The sequence below is a fragment of the Musa acuminata genome, chromosome BXJ2-10 (assembly GCF_036884655.1).
Source record: "Musa acuminata AAA Group cultivar baxijiao chromosome BXJ2-10, Cavendish_Baxijiao_AAA, whole genome shotgun sequence".
Lineage (NCBI taxonomy): Eukaryota > Viridiplantae > Streptophyta > Magnoliopsida > Zingiberales > Musaceae > Musa > Musa acuminata.
In genome coordinates this window covers 37,198,373-37,217,970 of record NC_088347.1, presented here as the reverse complement: position 1 = coordinate 37,217,970, position 19,598 = coordinate 37,198,373, and the positions used below count along the sequence as shown (strand labels likewise).

Here is a 19,598-nt window from a genome sequence, read left to right as displayed (position 1 = left end):
CTTAATTTGAACATGACATTGCAACCATCTCATCTTGTATCCCTACTCCCATTATTCATCTCCTTACATTGAACACAATAGGAAATGTAAGACTACAAAGTGCATGTCTTAGTTTCTTTCATGTGTCAATCCTTCAAAGAGATAAATAAATAAATAAATAAATAAATAAATAAATAAATATATATATATATATATATATATATATATATATATATATATATATATATAGTTTCTTTCATGTGTCAATCCTTCAAAGAGATAAATAAATAAATATATATATATATATATTATTTATTTATATATATATTTGCACCTCATTATTGAAAATAGAAACTTTAGAGGTATTTTCTTAATTAAAATAAATAAAAGAAGTTAATTGAAAAAGGCCGTATCACATCAATTAACCGATGCCAGGCTGTAAGTCGAAGGACGCGTGTCCGTTCAAGAACCATTGGCACGTACGCGGTGACGTCAGTATTATGCGCGTGCGATCACACGTTTAGTTGAGGATAACACTAATCACGGTGGTTAGCGAAGACGAGGGGAAGGCGGCTTTATATACCGACCACCGTGAGCCTGCCTTCTTCCACCAAAAGATAGAGTGAGCTCCACCACCACAGGCCAACCCCCCCCACCCCCTTTTCCACTCTTCGGTGAGGCTGAGCGATCCCCCATCCGAAGACATCACAAGGTTTGTCCCCCGATCCCTTCCCCCCTCCTCTGCCGTCTTCTGTCTCCTGTAGAAGAAGGAGAAAAGAAAACAAATCTCATCTTGAGGTCCTTTTCTTCGTTGTTTCAGCGAGAAAAGAGGAGACCTCGGTGTCGTTTTTCTCTTCCTGTCTTAGGGAGGCAGAGGTTTCATAACGGAGATCCAGAGTTTTTTTTTCCTGGGTTTTTCTCATCATTTTTTTTTTTTGGGATTTTAGTCGACCAAGAGGGTTGTTTTTCTGTACCCTGTGGTCGCTTTTTCTTCAGATTTTTCTCCTTATTGTAGATGCAAAAGAGGTCAGCTTTTTGAACTGAACCTCCACTCTGGAAGCCCAATTGCCTGCTTTTTGATTTTGTTTGAGAGCCGGGTTGGGCTGTTAGCTTCTCTCTTCTATTGATCTATCTTGGTAAAAAGATCATCTTTTTCTTCTTCTTTTGGTTCCTCTTTTGTTTGGAGTGTTTGCTTAGATCTTGCATGGCTACAGCCATAGATATGTACAATAGAAATCCATTTACCACCGCAGATCCCTTCGATGAGGAGCTTATGAAAGCACTCGAGCCTTTTATGACAAGTGCTTCCGCCTCCTCCCTCTCCCACCCTCCTCCTCCTCCTCCTCCTCCCTCTTCCACCTCTTCTACCACTACTCTTACCTACTCATATCCTTCTCTCACTTCCACTCTTCCCCCGTCTACCTTCTCTTCTTCCCCCCGCTTCTCCACCCCCTCCTCTCTCCAAAATCCAAACTTGGGTTGCTATTCCCTGCAAAATCCCACCGTTGGCGGTTACCTCTGTCAAGATCCCGCCTTGGATGCCTGCTCGCCTTCGCCGTCTGTCGCCGGGTCGGTACCGGAGCGCTTCTGTAGCTTGGACCGCCTTGGTGTCGGCAGCGTCGGCCGGGTCGGGCTCACCCAACTTAGCCCAGCTCAGATCCAGCAGATTCAAGCTCAATTCCTCTTCCAGCAGCAGCAGAACCTCCTTGCCGTGAGACAATTGCAGGCGAACCGCCACCACCACCAAGCTGCGAGCTTTCTCGGCCTGCGACCTCAGCTGATGAAGCACACCGGTTCCCCCGCTGCCCCGAAGCCCACAAAGTTATACCGCGGGGTGCGGCAGCGCCACTGGGGCAAGTGGGTGGCGGAGATCCGTCTCCCCAAGAACCGGACGCGCCTCTGGCTTGGGACCTTCGACACCGCCGAGGAAGCCGCCCTCGCCTACGACAAGGCCGCCTACAAGCTCCGCGGGGACTTCGCCAGGCTCAACTTCCCCAACCTCCGGCACGCCGCCGCCGCCGCCCCAGGTCCCCTTCTCTCCACCGTCGACGCCAAGCTCCAAGCCCTCTGCCAGGGCTTGGCCAATTCCTCGAAATCGAAAAAGAGGAGCAGCCCGCTGCCCAGCTCCACCCTCAAGCCCATCACAGAGTCCGCAACAATCGGCAGCGGCGATCCGCCGCCAACGGTCACCAAGGAGGCCGCGCCCAAGGCGGGCTCCGAGGACAACAAGTCGGGGAGCTCCTCCGAGGGCGAAGACTCCTCTTGCTCCCCGCCAGTGCTTGAGATGCAGCATTTGGATTTTACCGAGGCGCCGTGGGATGAATCGGAGACCTTTATGTTGCAAAAACGCCCATCATGGGAGATCGACTGGGACTCCATTCTCTCTTCCAGCAGTTAGTAAGTAGCTCAGGACGCAGGTCTGGTAGTTACTGTTGTCTCCAGTGGCTGCTGCAAATGGTATTTTAGACATTTGCTGAGCTTCTGTAGAGACTCTCTCTGTGGTCTTCAGTGTAAGAGTCCATTCAAGCCTAAGGTTTTAGGTGTAGAGTATGTTGTGGTTGTGTCTGAGACCTGCTGTTTTCTGCTGTTTGTTTTTTCCTCAGCAGAACCAGCGAGGAACAATGTTGTATTATAGTCCTGTGTAGCTTGTAGTTATCCAACCTGTTATGTAAAATTTGATGTCTGCAGTCGTTGAATTCAGATATTGTGGCCTAGAAATTCATCAACTCTGGAAGGTTTGTCCAAACTTTTGACTGCAGGGAGGGGGAAAGAACTTGGAAGCTGATTCAAAGTTGTGTGAATATTGTGCTGGATCTTAAATCTGCATGATTTCCCCCTCTTGATGATACATCAAGTAATTTTGCGTGGATGGCAGAGTGAAAGACTGACACCATATCAATGTTCGATGTTCAATATTCTGGATATGATCTGAAAAATATTGGAATAACATGTTCTTTTACCATGTCAGTGGTGAGGGACATAATTGCCACATCAGAGGCGCCTGCTTCTGCCTCCGGACATCTACCGAAACCCATGAGTGTTTGATTCAGATACGAAGGATCTATCTAAACGAGTTGCCAACTACTTGACAGTATGCTGAGAGAAAATATGGGTAAAGAGGCAATTGTATTCTCGGCTTGAACATCGATCATTCATAAGATTTGTTCTCTGCTTCGCAGTTTGCTTGACTCAGTCAATAATTGAAAAGGTGGCTTGGTACAGAAGACTTGTACTGATGCTGGTGTCATTTGGTCAATATACACAATCTTATTGGTGCCAAGTTGAGGGACTATTTCAACCTCTCACAGTGTATCATTCATGATCAAGACCTGCCCTGTAGTTGAGTCACTCACTGGTAGGTATGATCATTCATGTTCGACAACAGCTGTTCCATACTGGAAGAGTCGATGGGCATGAGATGGGAGCTTACCTTGGTGAAAAGGACCCCATGGCCTGCGGAGGCAGCCAGGCACCATGTTCAACCCCATTTATCCTTCTTTACTGCCCATCACAATCACCAAAGAAATGCAATTCTTTGGAGGATGTTCCCCACCAGAACCACCCAGCCAACCGCAGCACATCTCTTTGTTCTTACTCTTGGAAAACAAAGAATCCCCCTTTGCAAGCAAAAGATGTTGCTTGGACCAGCAGAAGTCTGAAAAGAGCAAGCAACTAGTAGAAGTTTATTAGTTTCCTTCCCTTTTTCTTCTGGTCTACATTGAAGTGCTCAAAAGATGATCGCCTTTGGCTTAGGTGTGAATGCCTCACAACCCTGGTGAGGATTTCTGCAGACACTGAATCAATGTGAAGGAGGAGCAGTGAGACAAGAAACTGGCATCTGATGCTTTTCTTATTGTGGATGGCAGGTTAAGTGCACTAAGAATCACCTCAATAAAATAAGTAGTAGATTTGAATCATCACAACTGCTTTAATCATAAGAGTTCTATCTAACCATGTTACAGTCAAGATTGCAGGATCAAATACCATCGACAAATTATTGCTACTTTATACATATCAAGCATCAAATCCGTCCTAACGTGCCGTATCGGCTTAAGCACCTTTGGTTGTCTTCCGATATTATATACATGAGGTTTCCACTAATGCGAGATCCGTGAAAGATTAACATAAGTAGAAATACTTTTTTATGTTACGCAAAAGAGCAAATATATTTTGGCATCAAACCTCGCCCTTAATAAGTTTACGATATGCTACCAGTTACTGCATCAGGAGAAAACCTACAAAACAAGAACAAAAATAAAACACAGATGTCATAACCTTTAATCCCCCTCAATCTCATACCTAATCATGCATGCATAACATTGATTCCCCTTGACTATTGCCAGGGTACCCTATCTCTGTTATGGGTTGTGCAAAGGTGTTCTCCTCCTACTAATCATAAAAACTGAATATTGAAAGCATCACTGTGATTAAGGTACTGCTAAGGCTGCATATTTTCCATGCACTTAAAAAGTAAGTTCATAGAGACAGCAACCAAGCTAGAGCACATTGATATGTGTGGCACATTGATTCTCCTCCTCGGATCTCGTATTGGTAGGAGTGTCATTCCATTGAGGTCAACAAACAGATTGATTTAATGAAAGATAAATGCTAGAGCAGTTGTATGGAACCTGCCAATGCAAGGAAAAATTGCTGAAATGCTACAATCATGTCGATATATTAGATATTCTACCACTAAAATTGGAAGAATCTATGACAGTGTTACAAGAAAAACCTGCTTTGCAATTTCATAGATTAGCTTCTCCAGTGGAAGAGAGAGATATATGTATGACTAAGTTCCAATGAGATCTGGACAAACACACACACACAACTTAGCATCATGAGCAGGACCATAATGTAGGTTGTAGAGAGAGCTCATAAATCACAAAGCAAGTCTACACATAGGTGAAACATGACCAACTAAGTTTTGAAGAGATTAAGGAGGATGGATGTTGAAGTACAACATTACCTTTTATCTTGTGAACTTTCTATATTTTCCTTAGAAGCTGATGAGGTTTTCTTTGCCAGAGCATCCACAATGGAATATATAGATTTACTTGAATAAGAGTCATTCCTCCACCAAGTACCCAAGGAATTAGATCATTTACCACAGGAGATGTTTGCATGAGCCATTTAACTGTAGCATTTGTTGGATATAAGAACCAAGATGAAAACAATAACAAAGGAATTAGTCTTCTATATGTCAATGCCTAAGAATGAATGTTTTCTCTTGAACAAGCATCAGAATTTTATCTGCATGCTTCCATTCACTGAAGTACTACATAGATTGTTTTCTCTTGAACAAGCATCACAACTTTATCTGCATGCTTCCATTCACTGAAGTACTTCATAAACATAAGAACTAGGTTTCAAAATGAAAAGCCACAAACATGTGATCTGCGAAGGCCCCAATCTAATAATGAGAGCACCACAGATGTAGTAATCGGATTGTAGGATCCCATTAAGGATTAGCATGACTTCTGAGACTACTCATGTATCTGCTTAAAGCGGATCGAATGATAAGAATTCCTCATTTACACTTTTTAAGTATAGAAGATTAGCCAATTAGCTGAAATATTCAGAACCAAAAGGAATAAGCAAAATAAAACATATGGAAAAATGCATCTTGTGTTTGATTTGGATTAGGTGAGGAGTATTTCTCCACTATTCTCGAACATAGGTAAGCTTTTCCATGGATATCTTTGTTGTCATCCTTCATTGTTAGAAAAACATGCTCTTTATATTTTACAATCAATGTTATGATCACAGCTCCTCCTCTAAGAATTCGTTCACCATTCTAATCCTCCTCTAACTATCTATTGATCACTAATTTATCACTATATTCCTTAGTCTATCATATCAGATTCAAGATCCTGTTTGCACTGCAACATTCTCATCCCTGCATCTTCTTTCTACGCTTGATCCATGTCAATCTGATGAACACTTGCCAATCTTTTTGTAAAGCATTAAGTCATGACTCATCCTTAATCCCATGCAGACGAGATTCTCTCCTCTGTCTCACCATTGAATCTCATGGAGTTTTATCCAATGCTGACAGATCTGGCTATCGTTCTTGGATTTGTATTCATCTCTCTCTCTCTCTCTCTCTCTCTCTCTCACACACACACACACACACACATGTGGAGTGAATTGTAGCCATTTTGAAGTTTGGGCCACATAGTAATCTCACCGAGTAGCCCCATCTCCTGGTCAACCCCATTCAGTACTGGGAAAACAGTCGGATGCACTCAATATCCTGCATGCAATAATGGATGCTTCCACAGACTGTTCATGTCAAAACCAATCCTCTCTCATGTATTATTGTGACTGAAGAGTGGAAGCAATGGTGAGGGTGTATTATTGATGTTGACTTTGTATGATGTATATGGCAGCATGTAGAATGAAGAACAGAAATTATGTTCAGATATATGGCTTTTAAAGATACTTGTTTCGATTTTGAGGAAGAGGTCAAGTTTACCTCAAGAATTAGATTTCAAAGTTCTTATTAGATGCACACTTTAGCTTCCACACAAGTTGATTACATGAATCATTCGTGTTCTACTTGCATTGATCTGTATACTGTGACTTGATTCAAATTAAAAAGCCCTATTTCTGAGTCTCAACAAAAAGTAATGCTGCACTTCCTACATTCCTGTCCAAAGTCAAATGTGAAGACCAACGACCACCAAGTGCTGCTATCCCTCGCTTATGGCTTAGTGGATGACCAAGGTAAGTGGTTGCATAACCCACACATCTCCTCGAACAGGAGCCTGAATCCTTTTGACTTCCTTCATGGAGGCTACAAGTCCACCATGCTGAGCCTTATCTCCACAAAAGCACTTCCATATGACCCTTTTTGTTTTGTGGCCTCTGGCTCCTGGTTCATCCAAAGTCTATTACAGTTGGCCATCTTCTGCAGTGCCCACAGGGGTTGGGGTTCATATCGAGCAACACAATTATATATCAAGCTATTCTTCTTTCGCTATCAACAAATTGGCCCGCTTCCACTGCCTGAGACACCCCTCGCACTTTCAACTTGTATATAAGCAGCCATTGCCTGACGACCGTCATATCCACTTCGGTCTCTTCTTTGATCTCTCTACCTCTCCTTCTCATTCCACTCACTTCGTTATGTCTAATTGCAGTGAGCTCTCTCAACTCAGATGTGAGATAAAGGTTGATAGACTGTCAAACTTCGATCTTGATCTCCCGGGCAACCTGAGCATCAGATACTTTGTGGTGGCAGGAACCGGGAGAAGAATTCGCGTCGACACGCGTGAGGTCCCTGCGACAGGCAACCCGCGTTGGGAGGAGATCGCCACCATCGAGTGCCAGGGCGCCGCCGACCCCGTAGGAGAACTGCTCGAGCCGCACACGGTGGTGTTCGAGCTTCGTTGGAGGAGGAGAAGGGGTAGAGCTTCGGTTCTTGGAGGGTTCGCGGGGTCGAAGCTCTTGGGAAGAGCTGAGGTGGCGTGGAAGGAGGTGGTGGCCTCGCCGGACATGGCGTCGAAGAGATGCGTCAGATTTGCTGCTGTGAGTTCCGAGCTTTGCGGGCTTGAACCTCCGAGCCTGTCAGTGGAGATGAAGGCCGAAGTCACAGAAGCACCGAAGACGCAGAGGATTGGCCAGGGTTTGGCCATGGAGGGGCGTGGTTGCACGAGCTGTGATTGGGATGGAAGCGAGGAGGAGATCTTTCTTGCTGCAGCAACACTCAATGCTTGGTAGATGTTCACACGCAGAGCTACCATGAGTGCGGGACTCAGGCTTTGAGCTGACCGTCCGCTTTGCATGCGCTCGAAGTCATTCGTCAAACCTTGTCGCTTACACTAATGTAGTGTTCTGGTATTTAATGTTCGTGCATCGTTTGACCGGTGAGTTCCATTGAAATCCATGCAATTTCCACATAAAAGTTGACCACTGTATCCTTGGTCAAAATAGCAAAGGGAAGGTCGTCGGTGGTGCGTGACTTCTATTTGGAATCCATTCAATTGCCACATCAGAGTTGACTTATGAAATGGACCCTACGTAGAGACATACAGGAATTGAATTTAAAATCTTATAATAAATTATTAAGATTTTTACCAACTAAATTAACTGTTACTTTTTTTTTCATGGCAATAATTAAATATGTCAGATAGATTTTCAACCCTTAATTTTTGGTAAAAGCAATTGATATATTACAATTAGACTAATATTTAAGGTATAAAAATATATCAAATAAAATTTTTAATTTTTCATGAAGAACATCGACTTACAAATTTATTGGCCAAGTTTACAAGAAATAGGCATATATAATTATATTTGTATTGAGAATCTAAGCTAGAATTTTTGGTTCACCCGAATGCAACCCTTTTCTTATTATTAAGGTAAGTCAAAGATGAATTTATATAATGAGGACGAATGAGAGTGTTAAATTAATTTTCTCACGGATGACCAATGTTTTGCTCTCCAATCAAAATCCATTTTTCTTTTGCAAAAAGGAATAAATAAAAGGAAGTTGAAATTGAAGCACACAGCAAAAGTATAATGGAAAAACTAATTATGATTCATCCCTCTAAATTTAGATCTAACTTAAATATCCCCAAAAACATAAAAAAAAACTTACCCATACAAATTTAGCAATCTCCATAAACTGACAAACTTTGAACATTAAAATAAACTTTAAAACTAACCGGATAATTTAATCATTTTATATTAGTATATTGTTTTGATATTGATAACCTTGTCTTGTTTGGATTGATAGTAACACAGGAGAGATGTTCAAGAAGAATCTTAAAATTTATAAGGATAAAATTCCCTCCTGTGTTACCATCACAAACATGTGTGCTTTTTGTGTGAACAAATCTGACAAAAGTACAAATTACCATCTTAAAAGATGAGATTCCAATCAAAACAGGAAAAAAAAAGAAAACCTAATAGCAAAGCAGCATCTTCAAGTGCTTTCTGAACCTATGAGAGTGACTTCATGGCGGAAGATGTCTCAAGTCTTACCTCCTCTATTCGTTTGGAAGGTGAAACGTGCTCCAGAAATGGCTTCATCAACGGGAACATCTGCCGGGCTGCAGGATCAAGTAGACAACTACTAGGAATATATGCATGCTGCTCGCTGCATTTTCACTCTCTGTATTCACCTTTAACAACCACAGCAAAAATTAAGAGGAAACCAAGCACCTATCAGACCCCATGAAATGACACTATTCTGTCCCTACAGAAGCTTTTAAAGATCAGCCGCAAACTGAAGTCAAGAAACTGGTTCAAATTATCCCATTAAATTAAAAAAGGGGTGAACGGTTGGCTACACCCAGAAACTCAGATGACCTAAATGTATCTTTCTTGTCTGTGCATGCTGTAGAAAGTTATGTCACACTTGGTTGTCGTTTCAGTAGACTTACAACATTGGAGTTCTTATGAGCAGATTATACATTTGGTCCATTTATAGACTCTTCAACTCTCGGTTGTGGAACTCTGAATTTCAGTGTAGGTGCCACTATGCTCATCAAATGTGTACCTGAACAAAAAAAAAAACTACTTTTTAATAGAAAGCTTGAGAAATACTCTAAATGGAACAGATTATAGGAACAACTAGGATAATAAAGGGGAAAAAAATTCAAAGTCATACAATTCTGCTGATATAACAATGACCAATGAATTGCTTCGCTACATGAAAATCATTGCAAAGAACAAAATAACCTTACGCTCCGAAAAGCAGTATAACAGTATTTATAAACTTGATTAACTCAAGGTTTGCCGTACCATGGTGTACCGCTCAGTACGGGCGGTATATATTGGTCCAACAGGAGATTGGTACGAGCGATACATCAGTATGTCCCTATGTACTATGTGTTGGTATGTTCGATATAGCTCAGTATAACTCGAAACGTACCATACTGATGGTTGGTCGATACGTCGATACGGGCCGGTAACGCGAACCATGGATTAACCACAAAGGTTAATCATTCTATGTTATATTATTAAAATATGATCCACGCAGGTAACTTGGTCCCATGGTTATTTGTGTTGTCACCAAGGAGACAACAATGGTGGTGATGGTGGTAAGGTCAATGATAAGAATAACAAAGAAGAAAAGAAAAAAGATAATAGGTGTGGAAGAATTAAAAACTAAATAAATGGTGTATTTCACGACTACTAGTGTTAACTTAATTTTAGGCATAAATACCATGTCCCTGTTGCACCACAGCAGTACATTCCCGAAGTAGGATCATAATAATAGCCCAAGCTGCTGCTGTAATAGTAACTGCAAGGAAGCAGACAAAATAGGAAGTTATTAACTATTACAGCAAAGAAGCAGGCAAAATAAGAATTTATCAAAATCAAGATATCTGACGAAACTAGAGGCATACTAGTAAAGCCACTTCAAACTGGAAAAAACATCAGATTGTTAAGGTAAAAGGTAATTATTCAATGAAGTTAATGAACACAACAAAATCGAGTCCAAAGATACAGAATAACTGGATGTGTGCTTCAAGATTCAAAATTCTAGTTTACACACTACAAGATCAAACAATGAAGACAATAATAAAATTTGTTCGTCTAAAATCCCAACCTTTGACCAAAATTAGAAGATATGACCTAGTGCAGGAGATGGTTTCTCAAACAAAAACAAATAACAAACATAGTAAAGCATTCGCTGTGAAGAATTTTGTGCTTAGTTTAAACAACACAATTTAACAGCAAAAAGTACACTGCCTTCTTTTTCCTTCCTCAGCACTCCATTTTAACATGCCTACTTTTACATCACAGAAAAAGAATAAACAAGAAATGACCCTGTAGATTAAATTGATTAATAAGAAAAAATATACATATTTGCCATCCAATTTATCCAGAAGAATTTCCGTTGAGTCAGTCAAAGATTGATTTGACATCAAAAAATAAAAACTGGAGAATGAGATGCTAGGACTCCTTAATTTTTTCAACAAAGATGGCTGAACTGCTTACCCGGATGTTTCGTCAAATACATAATCATTTCCATCCCCTCCATGACTGACAGCTGCACGGGAATCAAACTTTAGAAGAAAATCACTTACATGGAAGGCCGTAGCCACCTAGTTAAGGGAGGGCATTCATTGACACATTAAAAAAAAAAAAACCTCCAGAGCCCAGGTCTTGGGAAGAACCCAAGCTTCCTGAAGTAGGTTGATCAGCCTGCTCAGCACTGGGGACAGGTAGATTCTCGTTGGCATTTTCTTCATCCCCAAACATGTCAATTTTGTCACCACTATCATCGGGTGATGCTTGTTGAACAGAGACATTAACTGCCGAAGGTCTAGGATGTATGTCCCATATCTCTGATTTTTGTTCTCCATGTTGCATACCATCAGAAAATATATCCTCCGCACAATCTGATTCAGAAATGATGCCTTTTGTACCAGTCGTATCAGCTTTTGCACGAGTTAATCGCTCATATCCTTCTGTAATAGATTAAATTTTACAAGTTCATAATTACTTCCTGAGATAGTAGTATAGTACATGGAAGATGAAAAAGATAATCAGTTGAATAATTGCTAAGAAAATCCATGTTCAACATAACAAATATGGTATCCTACATTTAGATGTCCAACTTAAGGAGTTATTAGAAATAAAAAGTAGCACTAAGGAAAGACAGTGGAACTAAGAACAATATAGCTGCAAAACATCACCTACTCATAGCAAAGCAAGCCACTCCTTTATAGTTCTACATATGGACACTCACAGCAGAATATCATACACCGAAATGCAGTTAGTGCAGCCATGCGACCACATGCATACATAGAACAGCTGGCCACATGTGCAGATCTGGTCATGTGACCACACACATAGGTCTTTAGTCAGGTTAGCAGAAAAAAAGCATGATCTACCATCTAAGTTAACAACCGATCAATCCTTCTTGACCTACCATCTTCTTTTGACATAATAATGTGCCATGACATTGAACTTCTTTGTTTCAACAATTCCATATTCAAGTAACATAAAAGATAGACTAACAGGTGCCAACAGTTGACTGCAGAGCATGCACCATTAAATATATAGGTTATTATGCATTAACATAAAAACGATATAATTTTATAATCAAGTGGATCAATCTTTTCCTCAGGTGTAAATGACCACTATGATATAAAGTAGGTTTTGTAGAAAGTTACCCATTTAGAGGCTCAACATACCCCGAGGAACAACACGAAACAGATAAGGAATCATTTATCACAAACAAGAAACACATTCTGATCAGTTCTCACAACCAAGATACCTTCTCCATAGAAATTAACAGATGGTAAAAACATTACCTTTGGAGCATGATAGGTGACACGATCCTAGTAAATAAGGCTAATAAAAAATGGAACTCACTGAACTATGTTAAGCCCCCACTCATCTAGACTCTTTCTACATGCATTAAAGAGTTTGAAAAGATGACTCCAGTTCAAAAGCGATTTCTTCTTGTCATTATATTTGCCTCGGTGACTCAAAAATTATTAGTGTAATGCAAAAACCAGTTTTATGTTGCTTGATTTTCATTCATCTTCTCATCATTTGAAGTAGTCTCCAGCTATAGCATGTAATGACCTGAAGTGTTCAATGGTGATAATGTTTTAAGCCCAAAAAACTGACAATTTGCCATCATAAACCATAATACGAGCTATGAAGGAAGGAAGGAATGGTTGAGTCCTAGTCATAGAGTTTGTCTTTCAACTAGTGTATAAGATTGTTTAACCTATAAAAAGGATATAAGCCAAACTAATAAAGATAATATAACAAAGCAAAGAAACAAAGAGAAAAATATTCTGTGGTACACGATAGGAGGAGAAAAATGAAGCATAAAACTAAAGTCTATGAAAGTGAAAGATGAGTCATAATTTGTGAGCAACAAACTTCTATCAGAAAAGTCACTCCATTCTAATACTGTGACAGAAAAAATAGTCTCAGACTCAAGAATGAGTTTTAAAAAAAAGGATAACATATAAAGTTCTGTAGGTTTTTATGGCCTGTACTCTCTTTTACTTCTTAAGATTGCATATAAAGTTGCTAACAGTAGATATATCCCATACATAATATTCAAGTTACCAAAACACCTGCTCATATATATGATAGAGAAAGGCCGCTCAAGGTATGGTTTTAAAATGCAGAAAAAGGATTCAGTAAACAGAACGATCGTATAAATCTTCTGGGAAGCAGAAGAATGAAAGCCTATGCAATTTCAAGTTCGTCAGTACTCAGTAGCTACAATAAATTATCATCGCCAAAGACAGACATATAGCAGATAAATGCTACATCACTCCTGTACTTGGATAGCGAAGGTTGCTAATCAGAAATACTGTTGCAAACTGAAAGATAAGCATCAATATGATTGAAACTACTCACCATCTTTGAACATAACAAGCAACAAAAGCAAAAAAATCATTATGATAAGTACAGATTTTGAAATAAGGTATTAACAGTACATCAAGAGCAGAAGAATAAACTTGAGCACCAAAAATTGACATAAAAACAGACACAAACAAAAGAGAGGTCTCAAGAAGCATATTTATGCCTGTCGGATATATAGGAAAGTCCGACTTGCTATTATGGTCTACAGGTTACTCTATGTATTTATCTGTAAATAATTAAGTGTATACTTCTCAAAAAAATTAGAAGAAACGACACATCCACCTGCTTCCCGCGCAAAGGTCTCCTGTTCTTCATAGTAAACATCTGGAAACCAAACAAAGGAAAAAAAGTTAGTTATATTGAAGTATTGAACAACTGGGCAAATCATTTCACCATCTTATCAAAAGCATTTGAGCCTTCCAATCAGGAAACTCTTCAAGAGAAAATAGAGATGTTAGAGCACAACAACAGCACAATAACCTCAAGTGGTTGTAAATGACCTAGCTTATCTAGTTTGCTTCCTTAATAGGAAACATGCATTAAGACCACTTGAAAAGAAAAAAAAAGATCCCACCTCATCAAAGAGCAAACACCTTAGTGCATAATGAGGATAACCTACTACAGTGTGACTCAAGGATTACCGTTCCAATCAGAACATATCAACACAGGTCAAATGACCAGCCAACTTTTGGTCTGTATCAAACACAACAGGGGGCACGCAATGGTCTGTCTCAAACAGAACAGGAGGCGTGCCAATTGGCATGACGGGCCAGAAAATGATCAGCATAACCCCATGATACAAGATGGCAATCCTTCTTCAACCAACCAATAATTATATAAATATATAGTTTGATGACATGTAATTACACTCAACTGTAATCTCCATTCTCCATGAGTTTCATGGCATCTTCAGTGAGTTGATCAAATATCTGTTTTGTGGCATCCAACATCTTTGCTTTCTTGTCGGTGGAAGTTCCTTTCAACCTTTTCAAAGCTTGTATTATCTGAAATAGAAGACGGCAAAAATTAGAAAAGCATCAGACTCAGTAACGTAATAAAACTGCAAATATCCTAGTATTATCTCTCTGCTTGAAGGCCACTGTTCGATGGAAGTATTTCAGTATATAAATAATTAATTAAGCGGTTAGATTCCTTTTTTATTTTTGTGATCTAAACAGAACTCAAATGCTTTCTCATCCACATTAGAACCTCATGAAACAATTGTGAAACAGCAAAAGTCAGATATTTAATTGCAGATAAGAATGCCACAGAAGAAGTTGAATAAGAATGTTCACAGAAATCATGTTGTTACTAGTTTGTCTAAGAAACTGTTTGCAGCATCAAATTTGAGATGGATCAAAGGACTGGCATGTCAGATCTGTCATGTTTGCTAGCAAGTGTCAAGATCTAATTGGTGCCATTAGGATATGTGCCTGGCCTACGGACAGCATGCTTTGTCCCTATATGTAGTGGAAAGAGCCATGCCATAATACCTTGCATCTATTCTGAACTGTCCCGACATGTGGACATGCTGGTCCATAAGGCATCCTCGACTCTCGACGTGGCCATCTTGGGTGACGAAGCATCATCAACTTTCATCGTGACCTTGTCAAGCCACAAAGCATCCTCAACTCCCAATATTGGGCAAACGTCATCAACTTTCAACACGATGATGTCAAGCCACAAAGCATCCTCAACTCCCGATGCTGCCATGTTGGGCCATGAAGCGTCATCAACTTTCGATGCGGCTATCTTGGACTATAAAAAAATCACCAACCTTTCAGTTTGGTCAAGTCAAACCATGAAGAGTCATCTATCTTTGATACGGCCATGTTGGTATGTCACATCAACTCAATCCTTGAAGTGTACAGTGCACTCTGACACACTTTGCTCCTTGGAGTGCAATGGGGGCAAATGATAGTAGGTAATATGACGTGGAGAGCCAACCCAATCAACATCCACATCTCCCTCCTCATCAGCACCTGATCAACATCTATGCCATCAGCCGCATCATCATTAAAACCCTAGAGACCCGGTTTCCTGTTCTAACTTAATGGATTTGGTTTGGACAATGCTTCCACATACATTTAGGGCTCTCCATAAATAGGGGCTCTCAGGTATGCGAGGCTCTCTCTGTGAAATTCAAAGAAATAAACACACATTTATTCTACTTCCAATCTCAGATAGCCAACAAACTTGACTGTTGTGTATATGCCCCCAACAATAAGTTTTACCAGATCAGATACCCGAGCCACTCACTAGACCACCAGACACCTCCACATCAACAAGCGTAATTCTCAAGTGAACCAAGTGTGGATTGGGGCATGACTGGATTAACTTCACCATGTGGAGCGCACAACCACATTTGATTTTTAACAAGCTAGCAAGTGTCATGATCTAATTGGTGCCATTAGGATGTGTGTGGCCTATAGACAACATGATTTCTCCCTATGTGTCATACTGGAAAGAAACTATGCCATAATACCTTGAGTCTATTCTGAATTGTCCACAGTAATTAGTAATCATCAACAGTAGTATTATTTTAGGTACCTAGATGAAGGAAAAATAAGTGTATAATCAGTCGACTACCTAGTTTAATCAGCTAAATTTACTCCTGAAATACCAGCTGCATATTGATTATTGACACAAGTTGGGGGGTCTAAGATTAAATAATATATGAGGGCAAGTACTGAAGAATTACTATTTATTCAAGGTAACATGTAATTGTATACAGCAGCAACCACATGGATTCTATATAAAAGGGGTTCTTAAAGGTAAATGGGGACAGAGAACCTACATAACTAAAACCTTAAAATATGATCATAAGTGAATCTTAGATTCCACAGGACAACTAGCAAGTCAGATATGCATTGATCAAGATAACAACTAACAAAGTTACACCAATAGATTGAAAGACATTTCTGTTTTCAGACTCCCTATCCAGTTGTAACAACTATTACAAAGCCAATATCAAAAGCCTCACGAAATCAGTTCATTGCTTCTGTATTTTGGTACCGAAAGAGTTCAACCGAGACAAATCCAATAAGCAAGTTGAATACAAATTAAGACTTGATAAGACAAGCACTAGACGTTTTCAGCAATCATTCATCATAATAAACTGCAAAAGAATAAAGTCAACAAAAATAATAATTCATAAGTCTTGAAGTTACCGTTTCTCCTGGCTGAAGTGCATCAGCTATTCTTCTTTTTATTTTCCCTATATCATCTGAAGAAAGATCCTCATATACCTCCTCTGCAGTACTTTTTGGCTGAAACTTTCCCACAAATCTTGTATCAACTTCAACATTATCTAGCCATGCATCCTGGATCGACCGGAAATAAATGTCAAGTGTACATCTCACATTGCACGACTATACATATATATACATACATATATATGTGTATCTACACGCATGCGCGCGAGTGTGTGTGATAATAGAAGTGGTGGGAGAAAGAAGGGAGAAGAAGAGAAAGGATGGGAAAGAATAGATGGAAAGGGAAGAAAAGGACAAAGAGGAAAAGCAGGGGGAACACCTTAATTTCATTTTGTCTAGTGTATTCAACAAAATTTCCATTTGCATCAAAGTAACCTTCTTCTCTCTCTTGCTTCAAATTAAATGGTTCTATTTGAATCCCATCATCCTCAAAGTTGACATTATCCTGCTACATAATCACCATTAGCTATTAGTTGTCTATGTATAAAATTAGCAGTGATACTGTCATATAACGTTGATGAGTAATAAAAGAATATTCATAATTACATATATGATGAAAAATGACAATAAAGTGAGAAAATTAAACAGATCATAGTAGACCCAAGCAATAGTCTCAAATGCTTTCATTCTGAGAAAAATGCTGAAGATAATGTGACCCAGAAATACAGACAAAATAAAACAATGGTAGTTTGAGTATCTGGTGCTAACATCTTAAGGAAACAAAACATATTAGCCAGCACATAACAAGTGAAATTCTTAGTTGAGAATTTTTGGAAAAGTAATGAAATACAAGTGTAAATCAAAACAACAAGTTTTACCCAATGTATCTTCAACGAGGTGTGTATCAAGTATTAACTAATACAAAAGGCTTTCCATATTGAGTTCGGCTAGAATTCTGAATACTCTTGAATAGACATTGTGGGTGGACAAAGCAGAAGTGCAGAAGCATGTCATTGCCCACCCACCATCGCACTGCCAGCCACACCCTGCCCCCATCTGGTACTCCTCCCTCCTCCTCTTCTCCTTCTCCATCTCTACCTCCTCTTGCCCGTCTTCTTCTCCTCGCCCCTCCCCTCTTGGTACTATGATGCATGCCGACATACTATTCCATTGGTTAAAAACAAAACTTATGATTATGAACGCTCCAAACCAAAGGAAGAGAACATATCGATTCACTTGCACCGTTTTTAAGCATCCCAAGCATAGCCATTTTTGTTCAATATTATAGTCATACAAGTCAAGTACTTGGTATGAAATGTAAATAGACATCAGGAACATTTTTTTTGACTGACTAGCAAACCGTCTATATCAATAAAAACATAAAAGTAAAGTTGATTGTTTTTGTTTTGAAAAGTCAAAAGCTCAAAGTTGAGGTGATTAGATTGACACAATTAAAGAAGTTGAACCCTAACAATTCGGAATAAAAATAACTCATATAAATGGTGGTCTAAAATAATCTCTAATTCTACTTGCTAACCAAAAAGGTCATCCTCTAGCAACCAAAGTTCAATTATCATAACTAACCCTGATTAATCGAACCCTGAACCAATTTAAAGGCACCATTAAGACCCACAAAAAACCCATCCTTCGCAGCCCAAGTGTATAATAATACTTAGTATCCCCCTCCACAAAATGAACTTACTAGCAAAAATACTAAATGTGATGAAAGCATCATCCTCATAAAAAATGACAGCAATCGATATCCATACCTCTCCCCGATCCTACAGATTGACAGGAAACAACAAGACACATTTTCAGACAGCCTAATTTCCATAAACGTGATGAAAAAGGCTGCACTACAAACACATGGTCTTTCCTGAAACATGTATCAGATATGAGAGGAAACATATTTTTACCAAAAACCACTACACTTGTACAGCTTTTATTTCATAGATTTAAGTGACGAGGGAAGGTAGAAGCACCTCGTACTGGATTTCGCCGGAGAAGACGTCCACCTGGTCACCTAAGACCTCGTTCTCCCGCGTCTGGTTGCGACGCTTGGCGCGCTCCTTGGCAGCGAGCTGCGGGTCCATCCAGTTGCCGTCTCCGCCGTCCCCATGGAAGGGGAAGTCTTCGCTGCCCCTCTTCGCTTTCTTACCCTTAGGAAACCTAGCCCGCCTCTGCCTGCCATCGCCCCCACATCGGAATCAATCAAGGAACCCTACAGTTCGCACAAGAAGTAGGAGAGGTTTGGGGTAGAAAAAGGAAGGGAGGAGCGTACTCCGGCGGCGGCGAGTCGAATTCGTCTGGGGGAAGCGGTCGCTTCTTGGACGTCTCTGCCATGGGGTATCGATGAGTCGGTCGGCTCAGTCGATCCGATTTGGCCCATATATTTAAATAGCTGTAACGAGTGAACGTTTAGGTATACGTATTCGTTCCATTTGGCCCAAATATTTTACCAGGAAAAGCCGCAAATCTATATGATTTGGTCCAAATATACCATCAGACCACTTCATAGCACTCCCTATTCATTTTTACAAATAATACCCAAAAAATTCATAAATTAATTTAAATTTAAATATATTTTTAGATATATTTTCTGATCTAATTAACTTATTTTAATTTCGAGTGTTATTGTGTCAACTTCCATTAAGTCAATATAAATAATTAATATTTTTATTTTTGTTTAAAAAAATATAATATTTTTTTTTTAAAAAAAAAAGTAAAACATGTTTATGACCTATTATTATGATTGGGGTATGATTTAAGTGATGCTTTCTTAAAAACTTCTTATGGTAATTTGAAATTAAGAAATATTCTCGTCGTTCCCAAACTAAAAAATAATAATTTATATTAGTCAACTTATAAATGATAATGCATGTATTTTTTTATTTGATACTAACAATTTTATGATAAATGGAAGGCCAAAGCCAAATCAGCTTAACCATGGCAATGAGATAAAAGGAGGAAGGCAACTAATTAAATCAATTGATGAGTTTTGAATTATATTACATAACAGAAATATAAGAAAATCATTAGTAATTGGAATTCTTTCTATGCAGCACAAAATAAATATTGGGATTCTTTCCGTGCAACACAAGAAATTGTTTC

At 39.4% G+C, this 19,598-nt stretch overlaps 2 protein-coding genes across 4 annotated transcripts; one reads left to right on the top strand and one right to left on the bottom strand.

The window, feature by feature from the left end:
* The first annotated feature begins 644 nt into the window (after nt 1-644).
* On the top strand, nt 645-2,679 carry LOC135625549 (ethylene-responsive transcription factor RAP2-13-like). The gene has a single exon (XM_065130486.1). It carries the CDS (start codon nt 1,184-1,186, stop codon nt 2,375-2,377), a length of 1,194 nt encoding a protein of 397 aa, XP_064986558.1. The 5' UTR covers nt 645-1,183; the 3' UTR covers nt 2,378-2,679.
* Nucleotides 2,680-8,967: 6,288 nt separating this feature from the next.
* Nucleotides 8,968-18,905, bottom strand: LOC135625548 (uncharacterized). Of its 3 annotated transcripts, XR_010492099.1 has the most exons (11): nt 18,769-18,905; nt 18,470-18,671; nt 16,867-16,995; nt 16,503-16,655; nt 14,207-14,336; nt 13,615-13,656; nt 11,085-11,405; nt 10,933-10,984; nt 10,154-10,231; nt 9,369-9,484; nt 8,968-9,107 (listed from the first exon to the last, which is right to left on the bottom strand). XR_010492099.1 is itself a non-coding variant. In XM_065130484.1 (10 exons), exons 1-10 carry the CDS (start codon nt 18,828-18,830, stop codon nt 9,421-9,423), a joined length of 1,233 nt encoding a protein of 410 aa, XP_064986556.1. In that variant the 5' UTR covers nt 18,831-18,905; the 3' UTR covers nt 9,227-9,420. The 3 variants fall into 3 exon arrangements, 2 of the variants coding, with proteins under 2 accessions (XP_064986556.1, XP_064986557.1); XM_065130484.1 differs by lacking the exon at nt 8,968-9,107 and having other exon boundaries at nt 9,227-9,484; XM_065130485.1 differs by lacking the exon at nt 8,968-9,107 and having other exon boundaries at nt 9,227-9,484; nt 16,867-16,992.
* Nucleotides 18,906-19,598: the final 693 nt, after the last annotated feature.